The sequence below is a fragment of the Synchiropus splendidus genome, chromosome 5 (genome assembly GCF_027744825.2).
Source record: "Synchiropus splendidus isolate RoL2022-P1 chromosome 5, RoL_Sspl_1.0, whole genome shotgun sequence".
In the NCBI taxonomy this organism is placed as follows: Eukaryota; Metazoa; Chordata; class Actinopteri; order Syngnathiformes; family Callionymidae; genus Synchiropus; species Synchiropus splendidus.
The window spans coordinates 16,622,800-16,647,695 of NC_071338.1; the positions used below are offsets into that span (position 1 = coordinate 16,622,800).

At 40.2% G+C, this 24,896-nt stretch overlaps 1 protein-coding gene across 2 annotated transcripts in view; it reads left to right on the forward strand.

The window, feature by feature from the left end:
• Positions 1 to 18,015: 18,015 nt before the first annotated feature.
• Positions 18,016 to 24,896, forward strand: part of LOC128758749 (protein kinase C-binding protein NELL1-like) — a 172,131-nt gene continuing 165,250 nt past the window's right edge. For both annotated transcript variants that reach the window (XM_053865039.1, XM_053865041.1), the window contains exons 1-2: positions 18,016 to 18,153; positions 18,438 to 18,560. In XM_053865039.1, coding sequence (XP_053721014.1) covers positions 18,105 to 18,153; positions 18,438 to 18,560 — 172 coding nt within the window. In that variant the 5' untranslated portion in view covers positions 18,016 to 18,104. The remainder of the gene's footprint in view (positions 18,154 to 18,437; positions 18,561 to 24,896) is intronic.

A 24,896-nucleotide genomic window follows, 5' to 3' on the forward strand; every position in this document is an offset into this window, starting at 1 on the left:
TGACTTTTCAAGATGGATTTTTGCATTAAAAATCTAAAATCAACATTGTTTTCAATTAACCGAACAAAGAATTAGGAAAGTTTGTTGGTCCTTCTTGATCATGTGCCGCATATGGCTCGCAACCACGTTATTTGGCCTCTTTATTATGGTGAAGGATGGTTTAAAAAAAATAATACTCTAGACTACTCCAGAGAACAAAGATCAAATATCTGTGGGTTACTGTAGGCCACGTCCTTCATGTTGTGTGTTAAACACATGCAAAGCACATGTCACATGCATCACAAACACTGTTTGGGAAAGTAGGGAGAAATGGGAATAAGGAGCATAAATTACTCTTCCCTCCGCTCCTTTCAGTCTCTCAAACGCAAGATGAAATGTTGCTTACGCCACATGCAATGCTTTGGAAACAATGCATTTCCATGAATTCATTCAACACGTTGAATATGTTTATGTCTGAAGGCAAAGAAAATGGTCTTTGTGTATTGAGTGTGGGAAGTGACAAAGAGAGTCGCATGTTCACACCAAATACAGGAATAAATATGCCAGATTTAGCCTCCAAGAAAAAAGAAAAAGAAGGCAGCCAAGTATTCTGTTAACGTCCATATTTGTCGTTGGGACATTGCAGCCATAGACTTTAATAAAGATTCATTCTTTTCAGCAGTGCAGCTGAAACTTGGTTTGAAATTTTGGGCCCCGTGTGTGATTGAATTTGACACCCCTAATTGAAGCAGAGGGGAAATGACAGTGGGGTGAAGTGAGTCCAGTGTTCAAGAGTCCACTCAAGCATGGAACCTACGTTAATATCTTTAACACCAACCCCAAGGCAGCACATTCCTGTTAATCTCAATTAGCAGTGCTATGAGAATGTATGAAGCAGTTGGATAAATACTGCCAGCTAAAGCTAGAAGGAAGCTGTGTTGAGCTGTCAAAAGTCAAGTTATGGCCTAAATATTCCCTTTGATTTGACAACCGCTTTTTGCATATTGATTATGAATGTCTTTATCGTCCATAATTGATTTGCTTGTAAACAGCTTATTAGCGCAAAGATTGCTTTAGGACTCGATAAACTCATCTCATTAGCGGAGAAATGCGCTGGTGCTGATTAATATGCAGCTGGAATACTGATGATGTGTCATGCGGCAGAGTGGAGGCGCTTTTCATCCTTGCGATCTTTCTGATGTCTGCACTAAATAGACAATGTGCTTTTGTCCATCTGCGCTCTCTTTGGTGGCTGCGCTGCCGAGTGGCCACTGGGAAGTGTTGGTGTGAAAATGCCATCTGTACTCGAATCATCCATCCCAGCCTGGCGGCCGTCCACGTGTCCCATGCTTGTCTATCACAGTCTGGCACATGGCCGTGATGGTAATTGATTTTATTGAGGTCCCTTCCATCCTTCAACAAGCCATTCATTTTTTTTCCCAGCGACTCCTCCGGCTGTCCTCAGCCACGAAACCAAGATATTTTTAGAGGTTTAATGTTGTTGCAGGTGGAGGTTTGTACTGAGTATGTCATCCTTGTCGGTAGCTTAGAGAGAGCAGGAGATTCCGAATCCAATGATTTTAAAGGCAATGGAAACTTTGCACTGTCAGTTCAGCACCCCTTGTTTCACTGAAACAGATGGATCTCTACAGGCCCCATATTCAAATATTCCTTTGCCAAAAGAGCCTTGTTTGGAGCCAACCACTGGTTCATTTAGAGAGTACAGGCAAAGGAAAAGGCTGTATAGTAAATAATTTTCACAGATAAATAGATGTTTATTTTAGCAATCTCAAAAATTATTTTTGTTGCTATGTATGCTCTCTTATGATGGTTCAAGGTTACCAATTTGTTTTCCTGGAAATTCAGAACTAAAAACAAAAGAACTGAATGAAAAAAATACTGAAATCTAACTTTTGACCATCTGAAATTTAGTGTGGAGGTTGGATGTCTAAACAAGGTGCAGGTAGCAAGGTGACAGATCCTGATGTCATTTTATCTAATTGGAACTCGCTGCATGTCTCTCAGACATCAATATTAGACACTTTCTGATTCTCCAAAATATTGATATTGTGTTTCCGCCTGCAATCTGTCGATAAAACAGTGGCAGCATAAAATCCCTCTGATGCCTCTACATCAGATCATCTACGCTCCTATGCCGGGAACATGACCTGTCTATTGTTCCCTTTATTCTCAATCATTGTTTCCTGGTGCCTGGACTGTATTTTCTGTCCATGTGTCTCTTACTTTCTGTTTGACTTCCTAGTCTCCTCCATCTGCTGTATCTGTGCATTGGCTTTCTATACTTTATATTTTTCAAATTTTCTATTTCTCTGTTTTACTTCTGTGGGAGTTGGTCACCAGGTTCGTTTTTTTGTATTATTTTGTCTTTTATTCCTGTTTCTGCAAGTGTGATTTGTTCATTTCAGTCTTCAGTTCTGTGTACTTTCGTGTTCGTTCCATTATGTCTCTGTTTCATGTTTTTCCTCGGTTTGTGTGAGTTTGCCCTCAGTTCGGTTAATCCTTTGGTTCTCCTTATTGTTCATGGTATCTGTATTCCAGAACATTAATAATTTGTGAGTTACTAAGTAATTTGGGTTTTGGCTCAAGACACAAAAAGCATTTTCAATAACCATAACATAAACCTAAAATATCTTCAAATTCTTTTTACTAGTTTCAATTTAACTGATGCAAATCATCACAGAGCTTCTTTCCGATAGACTGTAATTTTATTAAATATTTATGTCCATGAAAACCTCCTGAAATAACTCAATTTAAGTCTATAAAAAAACTATTTCTGACATATGTTGCAAATTCATGATGCCACATCTGTACTTCGTTTATTTCATGAGGCCAATCAAGAGGATTCATTTCATTTTCTAACATGTGGACAAAGAGTTAAGGTTATGTAAATAGATGTGTAAGACTTACGAACAAACCAGTGACTCATGGACAAAGAAATATGGAAGATTAAAGGACAGTTGTATATAAAAGGGCTGAGCGTTTAGTTGTGTGACAAAAGAATATCGGTGGGTGAGAATCCTTTCACAACCTCTGTCAGTAGCACAATGAACCATGGAATCTACAAATGTCCTCCTGTCCAGCAGAATTGCCTTCTGTCCCTTTCTCATTTTCCCTTTCACTGCTGTCAGCCATGGAGCGCTGGCTTGATCTAACTCGTTGGTGACCGCCTGAGGTCAACCATGGGTTCAGCCTGTGTTCTATCTCTATGGAGCTCTTGTCCACAATATGGTTTGAGCATTTTTAACTCATAAAAAATGTTATAAAGCAGGGGAAATATTTGTCCTAGTGAGGATGGATGATAGTGATGGGATAACAAACATATTTCTGCAATGACTGTCTAAGCTGGGACCAAGGGCAGAGTATGTGCTTCATACATGAGTGTGATTAAGAACAACCTCTATTGCATTTGTACCTTAAATTCTATTTTGTTCACGCTCCACCCTCTAACCGACTTGGCAATTGGTTTATCGCTTTCGAGTGATCACCTCTGCACTGAAAGATCTTTATATACCCTCTGCCCAACTGGGGGAAGGGCTAGCCCCCTATACAAGTAACATCCGACTTACGAACTGCTCGACTTAGGTCCCCGTACTTACGACCACGGCCAGCAGATGCTTTGATTTTTTTATTCAATGTCGGGCACCGCAGCACGTAGCAGCCCGGCAACGTGTACGACAGTTACAGCAGCACAGTATCCCAGCATCTCACTCTCACACAACCATCTACCACTACAGCAGTACCGATATCTATCCAATCCGACTTACGACCAGTTGGTCTGAACCCATCCCTGTCGTAAGTATTCCTAGAACCGGAGTTACATCCAGATAAAAGTGTTACTATTTACTGTTATCTACGGCTTCTGATATTTGGCGTCTTTCTTTGTGTGCAGAGCATGACACATTTCCCTGATCATTGTATTTTGTCTGTGTATTTTCAGATTCCTCACTCGTGTTCTCCCGGTTCGGTGATGCTTTCGGTTGGACATATTTCCGTTTTTTGTGTACGTCTCCCTTCTTCAACTTTTGTTTGATCATTGTGAATTCTTTGTTAAAATTAAATACTCTATTATTATTATTATTATTATTATTGTTATATAATACTCTACTATTTGCTACTCTGATCTGCTGTGAGTCTCATTCATTAAGGCATTTGGGTCCCACTCAGCTCGAATCATTAGAACTGGATTTGAACCAGAATCTAATTTGCTTCAAACGTCAACATGTTTTCTTGGCCGACTAGAGTCCTCCAGAGTCTTTCATAGAAAAGTTTGGACAAACTCTCAGCTCTACTGCCTTTTACAATGCTATATTTTTAAGGATGCCCTCTCTTGATTTCATTGACAATATTCACTGCTGAGGCAAAATTGTGTGGTATGTGGAAGGTTTTGCTTCAGAACTGTGCACTGATTTTAAAGTGTTTTAGCTCTAACTGTGGCATGACATGAACCCTCACAAGATTTCATGTGAAATGAAGATATGGGTTCACTTGAGAATTTTGCAAATCGAAACACTTCACCACACCACACATCACCAAAAACTTGGAACAATATACAGTAGTACCTCGGTTCTCGACCACAATCCGTTCCAGACGGCCGTTCGAGAAGCGATTTGTTCGAAATCTGAATCGATTTTTCCCATTACAATGAATGGAAAAAGAAATAATGCGTTCCAAGCCTTAAAATAGGCTTTTGTAGGAGTGAATGTAGAGTGTCTGCTGCAGGTGCACTGTTCCTCTATGTGTGTGGCCGCTGCATGTGGGAGGGGTTGCCGAGTGAGTGACGTCTCTCCAGAAGTGAAGAGGTGCCCGGTGCGTGTCCAGCTCTGAATGTGCTGACACGCACCAGGCACTGTACGCAGATGGGACATACAGTACAGAGGTTGCGTTATACACAATAACAAAGCGCGTTGTGGGTCAGCTGATCGGTCCGCACACATTATGTTCTTTCCGGCTTTTATCGGGGCCGTTCGAGTTCTGGATTTTCGTTTGAAATCCAAAGCAAAAAAATCTCTAAATTTTTGTCAACTCTGATTTGTTCGAAGTCCGGGACGTTCGAAAACCGAGGTACCACTGCAGTTGAACAATATAGCATTTTTTACACACAATTGCCACATTGTTTTTAGGTTGCGTTGACTATCACAACGTTGCCGTTATTTATAAAAGGCAGAAAGGCTATATTTTTGTAGCTCCACCAGTATTTCATCCATTCCATGTGATTATTTTTTTTCACATAATATTCTGAAATCTAAAATCCATCTAATTATCCGAAAGGTTTGAACTGAAGTGTTCATAATTAACACAATCCTCGGGTGTAACATGAAAATCCATATGAAATGAATGTGATTTGCCATGTCTTAAACAGCTTTTCCTGCTTTCGGCATAAAAATAATGAGCAGTCGCAACACCATGTCTGCATAAATAATTAAGTGAAAACACGCGAGTATGAATCATTCCTGAACAATGTGTCTGGATAAATATCTGTGCCGTGAATTAAGTTCTCAGGATATGCGTTACACCAACCCAAACATTCCAAGCAGTGGCCAAAAAATGGTCAAGTGTCAAGTGTCTTGACATGAGTTGACAAAATACTGTACATGATACATAGACTGCTCATCTTGGGCTTCATTTGCTGTGACGCTATCTTTGGTATATCAACGTAACTTACTGTTGTGCTGCATGAGCCACTAATACATAACATGCTCCTTTTCTGATAAGGGGAATCGTACGACAGGCATGAAAACTAGAAAGCTGACAAGTCTCCTACCAGTACATGAAAGAGCTGCCGAAGACAAACAATCCAAGGAGATAAAAATCCAATTAAGACGCTTCATTGTTTGAAATTGACCTGTTGTGCTTTAATTAGCGGAATGATGGCTAAAGATGTTGCAGATATTTTTCGAGTTATTGTGTTTCTTGCTGTCTGTTAAACAGGATTCATAGCACATGGAAGGATTGTTTAAAGGTCAGAGCAAAGGAGTCATTTGTGGGTGTAGACACCATGTTATCAAGCTTGTTGATTTTTTTAAAAGCTTGTTTCTTGGTCGTAAAACTTTGACAGAAACAAGAGCAAATGCTCATGTAACCCAGGTTTTAGTTTAGTATTTCAGGGAAAGTAGTTATATGATGTAGTTTAAAGAACGACCATTGTTGGATGTTGCATACTTAGAAATGTTGTATGGAAGTGCATGTGACCCTACTTGCATGTTTGGGTTTTTTGTTAGTTATTTAAGAACTGAAGTATTAAGTTATTTAAGAACTGAAATTTCCAATTTGTCCTTGAATGCCTCATCCTCTGGAGGAGTGGGACGCCACACCGCATGTGCAAGTGACAAAAGTAATTGTTTATTTCACTAGTAGGTCCTGCCTCAGGTGTCTTTGAGCATTGAACCACTTGTTGAAGATTTCTGGTGGGACTTCACTGGTGAGACTGCTGTTTTATTTCTTTGTTTGCATGGCTGTGTAGAATTGTTTTTTTTGTCCATTTGTCTATTGTTGTTGTTGTCATAGATGTTGCTCAGTATTGGAGTTTTACTTGATATTTGTCATGGTTTGTCTATCTCACACTTGATCCGCACAGGTGAGCTGGCTGTTTTTTTAAAGGCGATACAAAATGCTTGGAAGCCAACCCTTCATCCAGCCCTGGTCCGATGTAGAGGAGTGCAGACTCTGTTCAGCTTTTGGAACCATGTGGCTCGTCCCAACCCTGCACGGCGGCTGAGCTGTGGCTAATTCAGGCCTTCAAGGAGAGTGTGGCAGGAAACACTGACAGTGAGACAGTGTTTCTCCCATGTGGACTTGCTTCTTGGTCATTCGTTGGTCATTGAGTGACTTCTTTCCTTCCTTATTGGATTCCAGGAAACTATTTATTTGTTTGGTTCCATTTTGTTTTTCTGCCTTAGCAATTGGTGATTGAATTGGGCTGTTTTATGGATTGTTTTTTTCTTATAATTTTGTGTGAGTGTATTTTAAACGTCCTACCCACTGCAACATTATGTCCAGAATCAGGGACGAGGACTGAAAAGATATTCCTATTATAATCCCGCCTATGACAATATTGATTTCTACAGTGATTGTGTTTACATGACATTTGAATTTCACACATTCAGATGGAAACATTTTGTGCAACATAAGGCACATGAAGCCTGTATTATGCGTCCATGAGGCTGCATGGTATGCACATAATTGAAACTGGTAATTTGATTTCTTGTGTGAAACAAGGGACATGATCACAGAGCGGCTGAACAATGCCTGACTGACATGGACGCAATTGTTTTTGGCTGCAGTTGTAGACAAGACTAGTCAAATCTGCTGTTCATGCAGAACCACGACTCTTTTGTCTTATTATTTTCCCTGTTTTATTCATCATTTCTCTCACTTATTTTTGGCTGTTATTGTTTTTCTTGGGATTCTTATTGTTTTTATGAAGATTATCTGATGTCGATGTGAAACAACTAAACCCATGCGCCCTGTCTCTCTCTGCCTAAACCATATTGAACAGTGCACTTACGCAGTCATATTTTGATACCACGATTAGTGCATGTTCCGTTTTTGTTGCTCTTTCTGTTTGGTCCAGAAATATACTTGTAAATCAGCCACTGTATCAGGGACAAGTCAACTACGAAAACTATGTACAATATATAAAGAAGCAACCTTCCTCTTAAAAGCAAGGCAGCTCTCGTGCCACTCAAGTCACTTGATCATTGTTGTGACCTGCAGGTTAAACAGCGCCACTTAAACAGCCGACAAAGCAATTACATTCACAAAACAATATTGTTATTGTAATGATCTTTTTCTAATTAACTTGTGGAGGCTGTGGGTAAAGCTGTTTGCATCTCAAGTCTCTGAAGGTAAAGACGTGCTCCTGCCACATAATTGCTTGTGTATAAATAAAACATTTCATGGCTTATTCTTGCCATCACGTCAAATCTTATATGCATAATCAAGCTGTGATTATAATTTGAGTTTATTAATATTCACATCATAATATTTTGAATTGGGATGATTTAATGCTATTAGCTCCACAGAGACTGGAGAGCGGCGGCGCAGCAGCGCGACGGTGCAATGTTGTCGAGGTAGATGTGAAGAAGCAGAAGACAAAACACTTGCAAGGTTCTCCATGTTCACTCTGACGTTCAGACGGCAAAATAGATCCAGGGAGCAGAGGACAATAAACGCTGTCCATCGCACCATTTCAGATTTGTTTTGGCCAAGCTAATGATACGTTTCCCAGCACAAATCAATATTTTTCCTGATGTAGTCACTGCTTAATTACTTCACCTAAATTACCATCACATCATTATCATGATGAAAAAGAAACACTAGAAACACAAAGAAAAGTCATCTTTTGATTTGATTTTAATGAGAAATATACAGGTTTTAGTTTTTTTTTAATTCTACTAATTATTTTTCCTCAGTTCAATTCAAGCTTCTGCAAGGCTTTTTTCACAACTGATGTAGCCATAAAAGTTGTGGAATTGATCACAGTTCACTTTTCCTGTGGTTGGATTTTAAAAGTGTATTCGTTCAGTCATTGTTGTTGTCACACGCAAATATAATCATCACAATATTTATGGTGCCAATAACGGGGTCAAAGAGGAGCATTGCCTCTTCATTATATGAGTCAGCAGTTTGTATCATTCTGGGTAATTCAAGTTTTAAGAATCGTGTTGTGCTATAATGATAAGTATAAAAAGTATTAGTCAGCATGACTTCAGTTAACCATCAGGTTATCTTTGTGAAGTCCTCTCCGCTCTCTAGAATTGAATCCCTTCACTTTAATAAGTTTGGGCTTTCAGCAATATACACAGTATTGTATACAACAACAATGGCCTCTTTTTTTCTTTTTTCTTTTCTTTATACATTGCAAATGGAAGGCAAAAAGCTCTTTTTTTGTGCTCAATTGTTTCATATTTTTGACTGCAAAACATTTAATGTAAATGTATGGTTTTCACGTGCAGCAATTACAGTAAAAAATAAAATAAAATAAAATAAAATAAAATAAAATAAACTTAAACTTAACTTACTGCTTAAATGCTAAAACCTTGCCATGTTTATTGGACTGCAGGAAACCACAGTGCAGTGGCACCCACAGGAGATTTGTCTCATGCTGGAATCAGTATCCTCCTGCCAATGTTTTTATGGAGCAAGCTCCTTATCTTGGCACTGACTTCATAGATATTGGATTTTATTAGCGCTTATTAGAATTAAGTGGCTTCTTAATGAGGCCCTATTGTGCATTTTTTTGTCTTCTTCAGTATCAAATCTGACGTTCAGATGAGTAGCTCGGCGTCCAAATAGCATTTATATATTATTGATAAGTTATATCTGGTTACTTTAACAAAACAACCACCCCACTCAAAGTGATCCAGTTTGCCTTGCAAGACTGACAGAAATGGCAGATGTGTTGTCCCTGTGACTCTGGGTTTGTTTTCAACTGACTGCAAACACCGCCTGCTGAAGCACTGAAGTCCTTGAAGTCCTTCCTGATCCACTGTGGGTCACATTCGCAGGCTTTTGTGATGTCAGTTCATGAGTAAATTACTCGTTGTTTTGCATGTAAGGGGACATTTAATCTCTCTGACATTGTAGGTCACACTGAAAATGTGGAAAACCATATTTTCAGAAAATACCTTTCTAATCAGTTCAACAGCAGGTGAGTGCAGAATTAACTGACTTCCTGTTCTTCAGCTGAAATACACAGCCATTTTTCACAGATTTCTTCAGCAGATCAAAATAAGAGTTTAAGAGTGATGAAGGGCATTTGAATGAAGCATGATTTTTATTTTCTACTTTTAATGTTTTTTCTTACAGTTACAAGTACAAAATGGCATCGACTGCCAACATATGCATTTGACATGAACTTTTTTTTTAATTTAAAAAGCAATTTTTTAGAACTTTTTTGAATATTCTAACTTTATCTCAGCATGAACTGCACTTTAAAGGCAGGTCTTCTGCAGCGGGAACAGCAGGCAGCAGAAGAATGTCCTGTTTAATTTGACATTTGCGTTCCCTGCTAGTGCTCCTGTGTGGGAGATTGATTCTGAATTGTCGCACATTTGTGAACACAGCTTCCATGAGATGGTCAGAATTTATTATGCCTGGGACCCCATAATACGGCAGTGACCACGTTCTTACTGTGATTAGTGTTACAAAAACTTGTATCTCTGCCCTGAAACACCACAGGGTTGGAGATGCATCTTGTTAGCTTTGTGGTGACATTATGAAAAGTTGTCAATGCATAATGCAAATGGGCACTGTGACTGAATTTATTGCAATTCCCTCTCGCTCTTGACTCGACAGTGTTTGCTTGCTACAATAGAGATCCTGCCTTCACTGAAATGGGTGCTCGCTGCAAGATGCAGTGAGTGTGAAAGGAAGTGTCTGAGAAATTATGGATAACTGGTCAGAAAAAAAATCTGTACTCTATTATTGCTTACTTTCTGAGCAGTGTTGTCTAGTTGACAAGCATGATATTTGTGGAGCCAGTCGTATAAGGACCAGCACTTCTATTTCAAGGAGATAGAACGGAAACAATTCACCATAGCTGAGTGGCAAACACTGCACAGGGTTTGTGGGCACTGGTTGAAGTTTAACAACTTTTGCAACTGGAGTCCAGAGTGGGAACCTTCGGCGATGATGTCGGCTTCATCATTGTGTAAATACCCAACGTGTGTTTCTGGCGGTACCTTTGCAAAGACAGTAACTGCCCATAACTTTAGCCTCCATCTGGCTAGACAACATAACTAAACATTGCATTTGAAAGAAGGTCCCCTTTTCATCACTCGCCTCAATACTGCACTGGTTCCTGATCTGTCTGACGGACAGTAGAGGATGGACAGTGCCATTCAAATTGCGCATGCAAGCCATCATGGTGCTGAAAGGGAAACATCCGATGCCCTTGTATAACGCATCTGATGGTCAGCAATATACATTGCTAGCATGCAACTTTTCCATTGTGGTCTTCTGGTGACTAGAGTTGTGAACCATTTCAAAGAGCAGACTGACATGTGGTATTTAAATGTGCAGAATTATGACTGCTGACTTCGCCATTGGAGCTTCACAAATTATTTCCCTATTTGTAATCACTCATCTGAATCCAGTCTTTTTGAAAACTTGCTGCCAGAATGAATGGGTCTGCAAAATCCCCAATTAGTTTTGTGGTGCTGCAGCGAGGGAAAAAAAGGTAATATTCTGTCATAGAAATCATCTGTTCTTTGTACAAACGCAGCTCTTTAGAGACGACAGTACGCCTGCACAAACCTATTATAGAGTCTGTCTTGCCTACAACAAGCAAAGCCACCTGTGAAACTGTGGTCATGGTTTCTTTTACTTGCAAAGAATGTTTTTAAAATTAAGATCCATTCCAAACAAACAATACAAACAAGCTAAAAGGCTATTTATCTCACTACTGCCCTCTTAAACAAACCAGCATATAGGTTCATTTTCCCATCCGAGGTCATTTAGTATCATAGCAGCTCTCTGGCCCCTGAGAGTATCTTGTTGAACTGTCCATTAATCTTCCACTCTAACAGGGAATTCAACTATTGCTCGTTATGCCAAGGCCAAGTTGTCAAAATACAACAAATGCTCTTCATTTGCCTAAAATTGGAGCTTGGTCTGTGAATGTTATGTTGAGTGTTCGACACCATTAAGGTCACCTATGTTTGGAATGTTGAAGAGATATCTTTGCTTTGTATGATGCTCAGTTTTATTCTGTGTTTAGACTGGAATCTGCAGTAGCAATGCTCTCTCCTGCGAGGTTAAGAGTTTGCCACTGTCTGTAGGTTATCGAAATAACTTGGAAAAGTTTTGAACAGAAATGTTCAGTGGCGGATGATGAAATGTTGGTGGTGCTGCGGATTACCTGCAGCATCCCAGAAGCTCTGTGATTGGCCTAGGCAATGAGAATGTATTCTGTCTTATGTTTCAGGGTGTCTTTTTTGTTCATTTGTGTCTGAACAGAATATGTTCAAAATGGACTCACATATTATAAATCAAAATCAGGGTCAGTTGGACAGTAGCTCAGTGATTTGTTTTATTCATTGGTTCATTTGCATTTACAAACGTCCTAATAGTTAGATTGTGATTTTGTGTGTGTGTATATATATATATATATATATATATATATATATATATATATCTGTTATTGCCAAGCTGTCAATGCATCTCCTACACTTGTCCGGGATCTTGCTTTGTCATTCCATTCTTCTGCCATGATGTGAACAAAGGATCTCAGCTCGCTGCCAAGGTCGCTCTTCCCTTCTGTCGAAAAGTGTTGAGGTGGGGGTGGACCTGGGGCAGGGATGCCACTCACAGAAGACGGCTCACCCTGAGAACGTTACATAGTCCAAGGGAGCGTTTAACAGAAAGCTGGAGACTCTGACTCCCGGATTTTGGACTGTTCAAAATGAAACCTGTCATCTCAGGAAATATGAAAATTATCTATTTATGTCGAAATGTTACGCATTGTTGCTTTAGCGTGACACCACACACCATTTACAGACATGTCTATTCGACCGAGATTGGGCCGCTTTCTAATGCTGGAGTGTACTTCAGGGATTGATATGCAGAAATGGGTGATCAAGAATGGATCTTTGCTTTCTTTGCTTAAAAATCAGAATGTGTATTCATCAGTGTCTCCCCCATACAGCTGGGTGAGAGTGACTGTGCCACCTCCAAGGTCAATTAAGTCACGTTTATTCACACATCAGAATACATTTCCGTGTTAGGGTCGACATGAATAAATGCATTGAGCTTCCACCTTATGACTGACTCATTAGATATTTTCATTAAGGAGGTCGCCCTTATATAGCAAGAGGTGAGTTGAATAAATTATATGCTCTCAGAGGACCATCTGCATGTGCCACTTCAGTTGATGAAAATTGTTAAATGTCCATTATGCTTTCACTCCTTATTCTTAGGATCAGCCCCCTACAGGCTCGCTGAGAGTGTTTGGGGTGCTTTGAAAATATTTGATAAAAATGTAAATTAATGAGTTGATAGTTCATTATTTGAATACATAGTTCCCTCATGAATAATCTATGAAACGACAATTACATTCCTTGAGTAAATGTTAATAATTGAACAGCGGGCGTCTGTACTGAATTGACCAGCCTTATCTGCCGACTGGTACAACTCCACTCACACACACCTCCTGTGTACTGTTCACGCCAGTGCACAGAAAATTGACAGAAAATGGGTCAGACTTGGGATGAGTGCAGCTATATTTATTAGAGTAATCCAACCATGCTTGCTGGGACAATTCTCTGCCCGTCATGGATGTAGCCTCAATGCTTTTGTTACAAGCAGGTTAATAATAGCTTTCCAGACACAGTTCGTGCGAGCAATTTCATCGCAAACACTGTCCTGCAAAAACCTGTCTGACAGTAAAAATATGTCAGCATTTTGTCTGCTGCAGATGCTGCATGACAAAACATGGATGATGGTGCGCACAAATTGTTTTTTATGAAACATTCAACCTCTGAAAGTAAATGGTTTTTAAGTATTTCTGTTTTTTTTTGTTAAATGCAGTGGAATACACATTTTCATTCAATTCCCTTTCGCAAGATTAGGAGGGCTTTCTCACCTCCAGCTTCATGCTGGTGACCTCTTAACCCTCTCAGTTTTCCCATCTGTGCCGTATGCCCTATTAATACTACATACAACCTGGAAAAGTCAGGCACAGCTGACTGGAACAACACTGCTTATAGCCCTTTCACCTTCAGCAGCACTTTAAACTATTAAAAAAAGAAGAAAATCTTTCTTCTTTCCACCAGGGCAGAGTAAAAATGTCTCACCAAAAATCTTGGCTACACTTGGCCCTCGCTTTGTTTTTTATGGTAAAATGACTTTTACTACTATTGAGTCAACTCTCCAAGGATTGAAATCAGAGCATTTTGATTGTTTCTTTTTCTTTTTTCTTAATATCCTTCATAGCACAACAGGAAGAGCACATGATAGACTGCACTTCTACATCTTTGCTGTTGTGTTGTAACCATTTTTACTCTTTGTTGTTGGACATTTGTTTTCAGGCAAGACAACGTGGTTTTCATGATTGAAACATATGATTTGGTGTCGATACTGCCGGTACGGTAATGTTACTGTATTAATTTTATTCTGGGATTTACGTCATTGTTTCTTTTCACTGTCAAAATTCTGTCAAGGTCAGGTCAAGGGGGCAGCAGGCAGAGAGCGCCAGACTTCACTCTGCGCAGAAAGCTGTTGAGAGAAGCATTCCTCATTGATTTTTGTCCGTCATGTACATTTTTATTCTTTGCTTTTGATGATGTTGTTTAGTTAATTTTTATTTTCGCTCTTGTGGCAGGCAGTCGGGAGGTGTGGCCTCTCACCAAGAGGTATTATGAGTAATTACCTGATGTGTTTTTTCTTCACAGATCCGAACCTGGGACTCCTGACTTTTTGTCCTGTTACATTATAGGAATTTTATTGACATTAAAGCACTCAATGCAATGTTCACGCTCATGCACTGGGTGCCTGGATGAGTCCAGAATGAAAATAAGTCATATCCTGGTTAGAAAATTGTGAGAATGCAACAATTGTTGCTCCTTTTAGAACTCAACATGACAACATACCTAAATGGACAGAGAGAAAATAAATGCATCACATTCAAATAACAAAGGCAAATGGCAACCAAGGCAGACAACAAAGTAATTTCCCTGTTGCTAGATGAGTTATTTCACAAACTGTCTATGGAAATACGCTGAATAATATCGTCAGTTAAACTATTCACATTCTAATGCATATAAAAGGTCTTTGCCATTTCTTTTCTCAATTCTACTTTATCCACCTTTTTTACTTATCACCTGTCTACCTGCATGTTTAGATCATGTATCACCCTCGCCACCCATTCTCATTCACTCGCTTGCAAATAATGATTTTGTTTACACCTTAATTCGAATGTGGTAGGGTGCCGAAGTGAATTCCAAAGCAGACATTATGCCTTCTGTGATGCAGATCACACTTTTCCCTGCTACAGCCGGCTGTAGTCCTTGTTTCAAGGGCCACAGTCACCATGAAAAGAGACCTTTCTTGACCGTTTGGAGGCTGATAACGTGACAATGCACACACATTAGAGAGAGAGAGGCAGGAAAATTATATGATTAATGGTTCTCAATAAGGGCGAGCCCCAGTGGAGGCGGGACTGGAGGAGCTTATAAATCGCTGTGATTCTCTGAGGGGAACAGCAGGTACGAGGACAAAGGGAATCTGGAAATGAGCACAGGAGAACGGGCATTATGCAAGAAAAGGTTTAAGTTGAGGATCTTATCAGAACATCTGAATTATTCCATAGTCAAGGCAGAATGGAGAAGACTGAGTCAAGACTGAATTATGTGTGGATGGCTTAATCATGCCACTGTTTCCCACTGTTTGCTTCGACAGGCCAACTGTGCATCTTGGTACTGCTTAATATCTAATTCTGCAGCATGGTGCCCTGCGTAGTACGGCCCAAGGATGTATTTATGCAGCTTTTGTGGATCATTTCCAAATTGCTATGGCCAGATTCTGAACCATTCATGTCCATTTGGAAAAGCTGTTTAGGTCAGAGTTGGCCAAGGCTAACTGGTGAAAGGAGGTAAAGGCTGAACTGTGTCTTCCACACTTTCATATAAATATGCACCAAAATGTAGATCCAGCTAACACTGACAATTATATATTTGATTTTAAAAAAGCTTCAATGGAAATGCAGAATGGGATTTGTGCTGGTCGCTGGCTCTTTCTTGCCTTTGAGACATGCCTGTGAGAGAACTACCAAAAAAGACAACTTTTTTTTTTTATACTCTCATTTACCTTACATACACTACGCAACATTCTTCTGTTTGTCACTCACTGTTCCGACGTTCCAAACACTAAATTAAGAGCAATGATGATGAAGATGTGTAATTTGAGTTTTGTTGCCAGCACTGTACATGTAACATTGTATTGTACCTTGCACCATATTCGCGGTCAGCAAGTCACCTTGTTCAGTTTGCATCTATGAGTGATTGCTGTGCATAGTCTTCACGTGTTTGTTTGTGTGTGCATTTTGAGTTCAATAATGAAATTGTTCCATCCCCTAAATTGAGAGGTGGTTGTGTATGAAGGTCTCTGCAGCCTAGTCAACCCATGCCATCAAGATATTGAGCATCGACAAATCAGACCAATGAAATTATAGGCGTTTTAGTTAAAGTGCTCAATGCAGCGTTTTGCATTGTGTGAGATCTTGGCAACTTTTTGGGTGGTTCCGCAGCTCCACCTCCACCGCCCCGTCACAGCGGTGGCGTGGATATATATGGGAGCATGGAGTGCCTTACAATAAAACACCTGTAATTGTCTGATGTGATGAGTCCAAATATTAATATATTAATGGCATAATGACTGTTTATTTTCATCATTAGTCAGTCTCGATGCCGGACCACATTTTCAGAGCTAGTTCAGAAGTGATGTTACCTAGGCTCATTCAATTTTACATGGTGTACACTGCACCGCTACCAGTGAACAGATTGGCATTGTGTAATATGGATTCTTGGTGTTGCAATTGCAACCATCCAACCTCCTGTTTTGAAAGAAACAATCTGTTATCTGAAGAAATGCAAAGTCATATTCCTCCTGTTTTTATGTATTCGACATAGCATAGGTTTCATTACATTTTATGGCGTTTTCTGTGTTTTTCAGCAGTTTGTATCTCAGCTACAGCAAGTTCAGTAAAAGATTTTCTTAAATTGCTGCAGGTAAAGAAAGAAAACGAACAAGGATAATAAAGAATATTAAATATAATTATAAATAAATATGTGTTTAGCATTTTAGTGGTAGGTGGATCATTATCAGTCAGGCTCGCTAGCTGAAAAAATCTGGTCCAGGCTTAAAACACTAAACCTACATATTGGAATTTCCCCCTTTTGTTGGGTTCTGGAGTGCAGCCCCTGCAACAATCTTATTTACTCCCACACATCTGTCTTCTCAGTTATTTATTGTCTTTTTCTCCTGTGACACATTTTTAAATAAACATGTCATTTATGCGCTGATGTCCTTCCCTATTGACTGCATAATATGGTAGCAATATTTAATTCCACACTGATCTTTGAATGTTTGTCATTCTCCTGAGAGAGCTGTTTTTTTTTTTTTTTTTTTTTTTAATACCCCGTTTGCCAGGGAATACTGTATTACACCAAGCCAATGGTTGATGGATGTTCTCTCTTGTTCTGTGAGCTTCCCCTTTTGATACAGGCTCACAAAGCCGTCGTAGATTTAATGGCAACTACACTCTCGTGTCAACCCATCCTCACCCCTCCTCGTTGGGCAGTACTGACAAAAGCAGGCTTCAGTGTTTCAAGTTGACCGTAAACGTCATTGGAGTAAAAACGTTTTCCATGACAGCCGTTTGAGGGACTTTAAATTGCAGTTGAGGCATTGTTAGATGTTATATTTCCTTGCCTTTGGTGTAAGCCTGGGATGCAAACGACCCAACGTCAATATACTGTATTACATTATAGTAGCGAGGGTGTGTTATTTTTGTTTTTCAAAGCAGCTCACGGTCGTGTGATTGCTGTTTTACACCTGCATTATTTAGTTTGTATGATTGTTTGAGTGGATAACTGTTAGGTTTGTATTTTGTTTCTAGCGCTGAAGAGGTTTATTTATTGAGATAATATTCGCTTTCATTCGCCGTTCATTAACATGTATTTACTATATGAGGTTTCCGTGTCAGTTATTATATGAACAGTTATTTTGTTCCTTAGTGTCGTTGGAGATCTTTTCCTCTCCAAGTTTCTGGGCTCTTAATAGAGACGGGAGTAGGGGGGTCCTGATTGTACAGACAACATCTGTCGTGTTTCCATGGTGTTTTATTTCAATATTTGCCATGCAGTTTCTCTATATTTACATTTGGAATCAATTTTCTGACGTCGGTGACTCATCGACGGAGTGTTGGTGTGATGCTTCAATGTGACTTTGTGAGGCGGAGCCCCTCCGGTGTCGCGCAGTGGACCGCTCCACTGCTCCTCCACCATCCTTGCGCGGGGAGAGCGCTGCAAACGGAGCAGAGTTACGCGGATACGGCGGAGCTTATCCACCGGAGTCTCTCCCAAACTGCAACTCACACTGACACCCAAATGGATATATTCGTGACTTTGTTTTCATTCTTCCTTTTTGCCAAACAAGGTAGGATAAAGTCTCGCTTTCCTGTTGCAGGTGTCATGTTTTTTTTTCTTTTTCCGCTGCGAGCATCCTCTCATCCCAGCGTCACCTGCTGCCCGCGGAGTTTCTCACCGACCAGGACGCCACTCGCTTTAAACCGACATTTAAATATCGACTCTCATTTACACGAAGTTGACTTTGTTTGTATGTCAGTGCGGGTGACTTTACTTTGCCCTATGAAATGTATTGGATAGTCTAAATAGAGTGCAAATGCTCACGTGCTGTCTCCTTCTATCCCTGTCCACCAGTTTCCGGGTCCGATCCAGATTTCCAGCTCGATATCATCAATGAACTTGATCAAGCAAACGCCACATATGGAATTACTCAGGTGGCTGGTCTCCACAACGGCAGCAAAGCCTTCCTTTTCAGAGGTAAAGATTGATTCTCCTCGCGCTGCTGAAGTTGAAAAGCTTCTTTTGTCTTGCCGCTGTCTTCGCAAATGCTCTCTTTCATGAAGCACCACACCTTATTGCGCTGTAATATTAGTGGGGATGCTGAGAGGAACACTCCCGGGAGCTGCCTCTCCTAAGTTAATTATCCTACATTTCATTTGTCCCAAGCTGATGCTCGAGGAGGGGGGTGAAGGCATTCTCCCCCTCTTGTGTTGCACTTGGCGTTTAAGAAGGAGAACGATAGATGAGCATCATCATGCGTTTCAACTAAAATAAAATCCACATGAAAAGATTCTCATACAAGTTTAAAATCTGTTAGATCTCATGTTGCACTGGCTCCATCCCCAGGTGCACTTGGGTCCGTATGTTCTCCTTATGCTTGCTTGGGTCCCCTCCAGTTTCACACTCGCACCATTGTGTGTCTAAATTAATTAGCTTCAGCATGAGTGTTTATCCTACTAACTGATCCATGGAGCTCCATCTAAAACAAACAAAAAAAAAAAAAGATTTAAAATGATGAAAGTTTCTTGGTGCAGTTCCAAACGTTTAGTGTGAGAGAGTTCCAGTCAGTGGGGGAGGCAGCAGTGGCGCGGGCTGTATAACCCCAGGTTCTGTGCTAGGTCCTTTGTGATGGGTCCAGAAAATTGGTGCCGGAGGAGTGAAGGCAGCAGGGTGGATTGTGCTGGTGAAACAGGCCGGCGATGCAGGGAGGAGCCTGGTTGTGCAGAGCTTTGTAAGACACGAGGACGATTTTAAATTGGACTGGGAGCTTGGAGAAAATAAAAGATGAGCTCACAGGGGCAGGTGTGGATCAGGAGACAGGTTGTAGAGCTTTAAATGTACCGCGGTTGACTTGGAAGTCTGTAGGGTGTGATGTATGGTATTAAAAATAGTCACTTCTGAATCCTTTAATGAGGGTTTCCAGAGGGGGTGGGAGGGCTGCGAAGAATTGATCCCAGCAAGAGGCAGTTGATTAATGTTGAAATGAAAGTATGATATCCAAGTTGAGTGGAAAGGATTTTAATAATGACCATTACTCAAGGTTTATTGCTGTTGAAAGACTTGGCCCGGTTGTCTAGGAGCATGCACTGGGTGACAGGATGGATGTGCTCCTAGAGCAGTGCATGATGGACGAGGGAGGGACGGTGTGGGTTCCAGGAGCAGTGGAGGAAGTAGAGTAATTCATCTATTGGTATGATTTTGAACCTAAAGGGAAGTACCAGGGATTGAATGGAAAGATTCAAGGTGAGGGGATGCTCTGTGTACGCTGGTGTTGAAGGCTGCGGTGTGGTCAAGAGCGATGAGGATACGGAGCTGTCTACGCTGAAGAGGTCGTCGGTAGCTTTAATGAGAGCTTTTCAGTGCAGTGAGATGATAATAAGTAAAATAAAGTGAGCTTTCCCATGACAGTCCAACTATCAGCAAATTAGAGATTTTTTATTTTTGGCAGGGGCTGGCTCCTAATGTAAGAGTGCTGTGGCAAACTCCAATTGATTCAATGAGGAGCATTCGCTCAGCTTTCTGACAACATTACGATACAAAATGTAAAGATATAAACTAGCCTCAAAACTATTTAAATGCCTTTTGGTGTGATATAATTATCTCAGTGTGAAAGATGTCTGTGTTGTCATTGTACTGTTTGTTTTTTTTAACTGAAGGCAAGAGCATTAATATTAACTGAGTAGCTGTGAGATGTTAGTGATATGTGGTTTGAAAACTGTTGCTCAGCTCAAGTTTCTGTCTGTGCTGCAAAAAGATTGTGCCACTTCTGTCAAAAGCAAGAGATTCAAGAAGACGGTGGATTGTTCAAGAGTAGACACAGGAAAGAAAAAAATGGAAAAGACCTTAGTGAAAATGGAAAGTTGAATTTTTGCCTAAAAGTAAAATCTTGTTTTATCACTGGATTCAATTTTATTTATTAATCAATTCCTCAACTTAAAACAGACTAATGACAGAGGAGATGTATGAGAAGGAAGAGCGTGCAGTTGTAAAGAACGAAAGTTTTTGCCTTCATAATGTACAGGCAAGCTCATGTAGAACTGCTGGTCTGTTGTGGTGGAGTGGTGAAGTATAACCTCCTGCAACTCATTTTACCGGCAGTGCAACTCTGGTAAATACTTATAATAATAGATACATATTTTTTTTTGTAGTATTTTATTTTCAAGTTTTCAATACTGCAAGACAAAAAAAAAGAAAGGGTGCACGCCACACAAAAAAATTTAATAAAATAGATACATTTTTATAATGTAATTTCTGCCCTTTTTCGGGGTGAACAGTAGAAAGAAAAAAAAAGTACCATGTACAGTTTTTGAGTTCCATTTTCCTGAGTATTTGTTTCAGGATTAAAAATCAATGTTTGTTCAAAATGCTGTGGCAGAATTTTTATTTAACGACAGGCGCCCTATCTATGAAGCGCTGCTGGAAACTGCACAGACGTGTCACAACTCTACACGGCAGTCTGCTGGAGGTGACTAGCCCAGCTTAATGAGCTGAACTTCATCCCATCTTTCCTTTTCCTTTTCTTAACTGCTTAGTGCTGTTTATTTATTTAACAGAATACTTTAACCTTAAGAGCAAACGATTGTCCCTATCATAACAATATAGTACCACATTCACATTTTGTTTACTTTATCTTCTCCTTGGGAGTACGCCAGGGGAGTGAGGGTTTAACCTGGACAAGAGTTGGAACTGTCCCCATCTTTGTTTTTAGTCACGAAGGGAAACAATCCTCCGAAATAAATGTATTGGGTGTTTGATTGAATTCCAAGGTACTCCTTAATAGTATACCTTAAAAGGTGGAGTCCTGTGCGACGGATGGTTGCGATGACATTGCGAGTCACGACATGTTGACAAAAACAGCGATCATCAACAGGCGCATCCTTCATTATGCTGGGTCAACATTAAATATCCAATTACAATGTTTGCCTCTGACACACTGATGGGCCTGTTTGCCAACTGACAGATGAAGTGATTATCATTGATTCTTTCATCATCACAGCAATGAACTGGTGACGGGACTGTATGTGTCTGTGATTGACATGGGGCTTGAGAGCTGGCTTCCATGCTCCAGTTGTTCAATTAGCGAAATAATACTGCACCTGATGGAAAAGGTGTGAACGCAGTGCATCATTGCATTAAATACCTGTCAAAGCAGCCTTGTTGACTCTGTGAAGTATCAAGAGTGACAGTCATGTGTGCGTCAGTGCCATCATGAACCAAGGATCCATGGAGTAGGGTTGGACTAATACACCTCGTGACCTGGCAGGAACAACTAGAAGAAAATAGAATGAATGAAAAAGCATTTGTCAAACCATATCAAGTGCCAACCACTTTCCTCAGTCATCCAGGCTTGGACCACTCGTCTGTTGGAGAGTTCATGTGCTATATATGGGCCTTTTGACATGCTCCAGCAGCGTTGTGTGTGACAAATGTTGCTTCTACTTCCCTCCATTATGGTGCTTCAACTATCGTGCATGGATGTAACCGATTAACAAGGGAACACTATCTACTATACGTAAGCAGTACAGTAGGCAGTATCACATTCTTACACAGTATTTATCACCATATGCATAGATCGCCCAGGCTAAATTTAAATCTGAAAATTAGAAATCTGTAGTAGTAGCGCCATGTTTGTTCCGGGTGAAAAAAAAGAAAAAAGTAATTTGAAATATGGTGTTCATGGTGTTATTAATTACTTCTGTTGGTAGCCCGCTACAATTATTATTAATATACTGTAGCATAATAAACATAAAATAGTGACAGGTTATTGCGATCAAGCCTTGCAATATTTACTTACATCCCTATTACTATACTATCTATGCTGACTTGCTACTGTATGTCCAGTCGGGCTGGGTATCGATTCTAATTTCAAGAATCGATTCGATTCCGATTCTCATGACTTAGAATCGATTATCACGATTCAATTCGATTCGATTCGATTCGATCCGATCTCGATTCAGGTTAGTATTTAAACCATTTTCTGAGCTGTTGCCATAATCACATGACATGTTACGCAACGTATTAATACTAGTATCATATTGACATTCAACAGGAAATGAATGAAGGATTCATAGTAAATGATAATAAAGATCCAGACACAGAACGCCAGATGTGACTGCTCATGGGACTGGTGCATCATTAGAAATATGACATTAAAAATTCACCCAAAAGATGCTGCTGTTTAATACTAACGCATTTTTATGTTATTATCAAAATGAAAAAAAAAGATATTCTCAGCCAATGAAAATATAAACAGAGTGCTGGTTACTGACTTCACAGCAACCTGACAGTCATTGCGCAGTATGTGAACAGTTCTATGTGGTCTGTAGTACGTACGAGATGCGGTTCCACTTCTCATCAATATAGTGAGTTGTCAGATTCGTGTAAGATTGCGAAGATGTCCACGTATCACTTGTTTGACGTTTGCGAGACACCATAACATAGTGTGGCTCTGTTACTTTCATTAGCTGCCTGAAGCCCTCGTTTTCAACGACGGAAGACGGGCGCATATCTTTGCAAATGAAGCCCGCAATTGCTTCAGTTATTTTGACAGTGCGTGCAGAATTACCCGCTAGTGGTGAAGTTCGCTCGAGTTTCATTTGTTGTGGCCCGGTGGATGGCTTGGAAAGGAGTTCTGGTTGATGTCGCGTCACGTGATTCGTGAGGTGGGTCATATTTCCGCAATACTGCAACACTTCCAGTACCTCCATTAGGCATAACATGCTAATTGCTATGCTTTTGTCGAGCGCACTTTTGGTTTGGTCGCGTCTGAACCCAAAATCGTGCCAGACTGTTGCTTTGAGCGTTTCAGGCGTTTTCAAACCCGGCACGTTGCTAGTGTTGCCACTGTGAGGAGGCATGTTGTTTTGACTTTGGTGTCCAGGGTGCGCGCCTGCGTCAAAGGGGTTGGACTTCACCCGGAGAATATGTGTAAAAACGTAAATTAATTAATCCGATCTTTGGACCTACGAATCGATTTTATGGTATTGATGTACGAATTGATTCAGAATCGGAAAATCAATTTTTTAAACACAGCACTAATGTCCAGAGTCAAAACTATTACCGTTTACAGTGGATATGTAAACCTTACTTTCCATGCTCATACATTACCTTGTCGGTCAACAGCTACCTCTGTGGCTCCAGTTGTACCCATGTTGTCGTGACATATAATACACGTTGATTCCACCTGGCAGGTGGCAACAGCGTCCACTTCAGCAGAGATCATCTCATAAGCAATTGCAACAAGTCGTGCTTTAATTTGTCTGTGTGTTTGGCTGAGACTGATTCAGTCATTGATTACTTAAGATTATTTGTGTCTGCTGTTTGCAATCAAATCTTGGACTGAACTCGACACTTGCATCTGTTTGATTGCACAAATTGCCTTGGGACTCTGTGTAACGACATTCTTGGGAGAGTAGAGGGCAATGTTGAGTTTGAATTAGTGTCAATAGAGGCGAGCGGGAGACGAGTTCTGGCAGAACTCTGACACCAAGATTGGTGGCTAGTCTTCCTGGTTCCTTGCCATTCACAAAAAGTGGTCACTGCTCAGCTGCTGAGTTTTGTGTTTAATAAAAGCATTGTAAAACATTGTCAATGTGTAAACTCTGACAAAACAAAAAAGCAAATCTGTCCTTGAGCTTGAGCCTAAAGCTGGACATCTCAGTCTGGTGTTTTAAGGGAACACACAATGAATAAGACCTGCCATAGTCATAAACAAAATGAAGTGTGCCTTTGATATGAACTTAATTAATCCCCCTGCAGACTTTGTTAAGATTTGCTGTTTTGTTTTTGTTTGTTTTGTTATGGTTTTTCCCCTTCAGCTTTTGAATCAGAGCCTGACAGCATTTTCATCATGGACAGAAGGTCTCTTACTGATGTGTTCTGGATCATGCTCGAGGATAAATAAAGCATCGTGTTTGCAGTCTAAATACGCTTGGGCACATCTCAGTGGGATTGCTTTAAAGAAATAAATGGCCTCCAGAGATGTCATTGTTCTTTCTGTGAAGTTGAGTGTTTCAATTTAGAAAAATGTTATATTTCTGTGACAGATGCAGAGATCAACATTTGAGTCATGATGCTCTCTGGAGTCCAGATTAATTTTAATGTTCACGCTGTCATGATAAGGAACGGTATGAAAAACGCTATCCATTACTTCACATGTAGAATACTGTGAAATCTGTTCTCCAGACATGTGTACTGATTGGCTGGCTGACATTTTAGTGTGATCAGCTTGTCTTACTCAACAGACCAATTTACCAAAAAGCTTTGCAGAAGGTAGAAGGCTTCAGTAGCATCTAGGAAATGTGTCAAGACTGG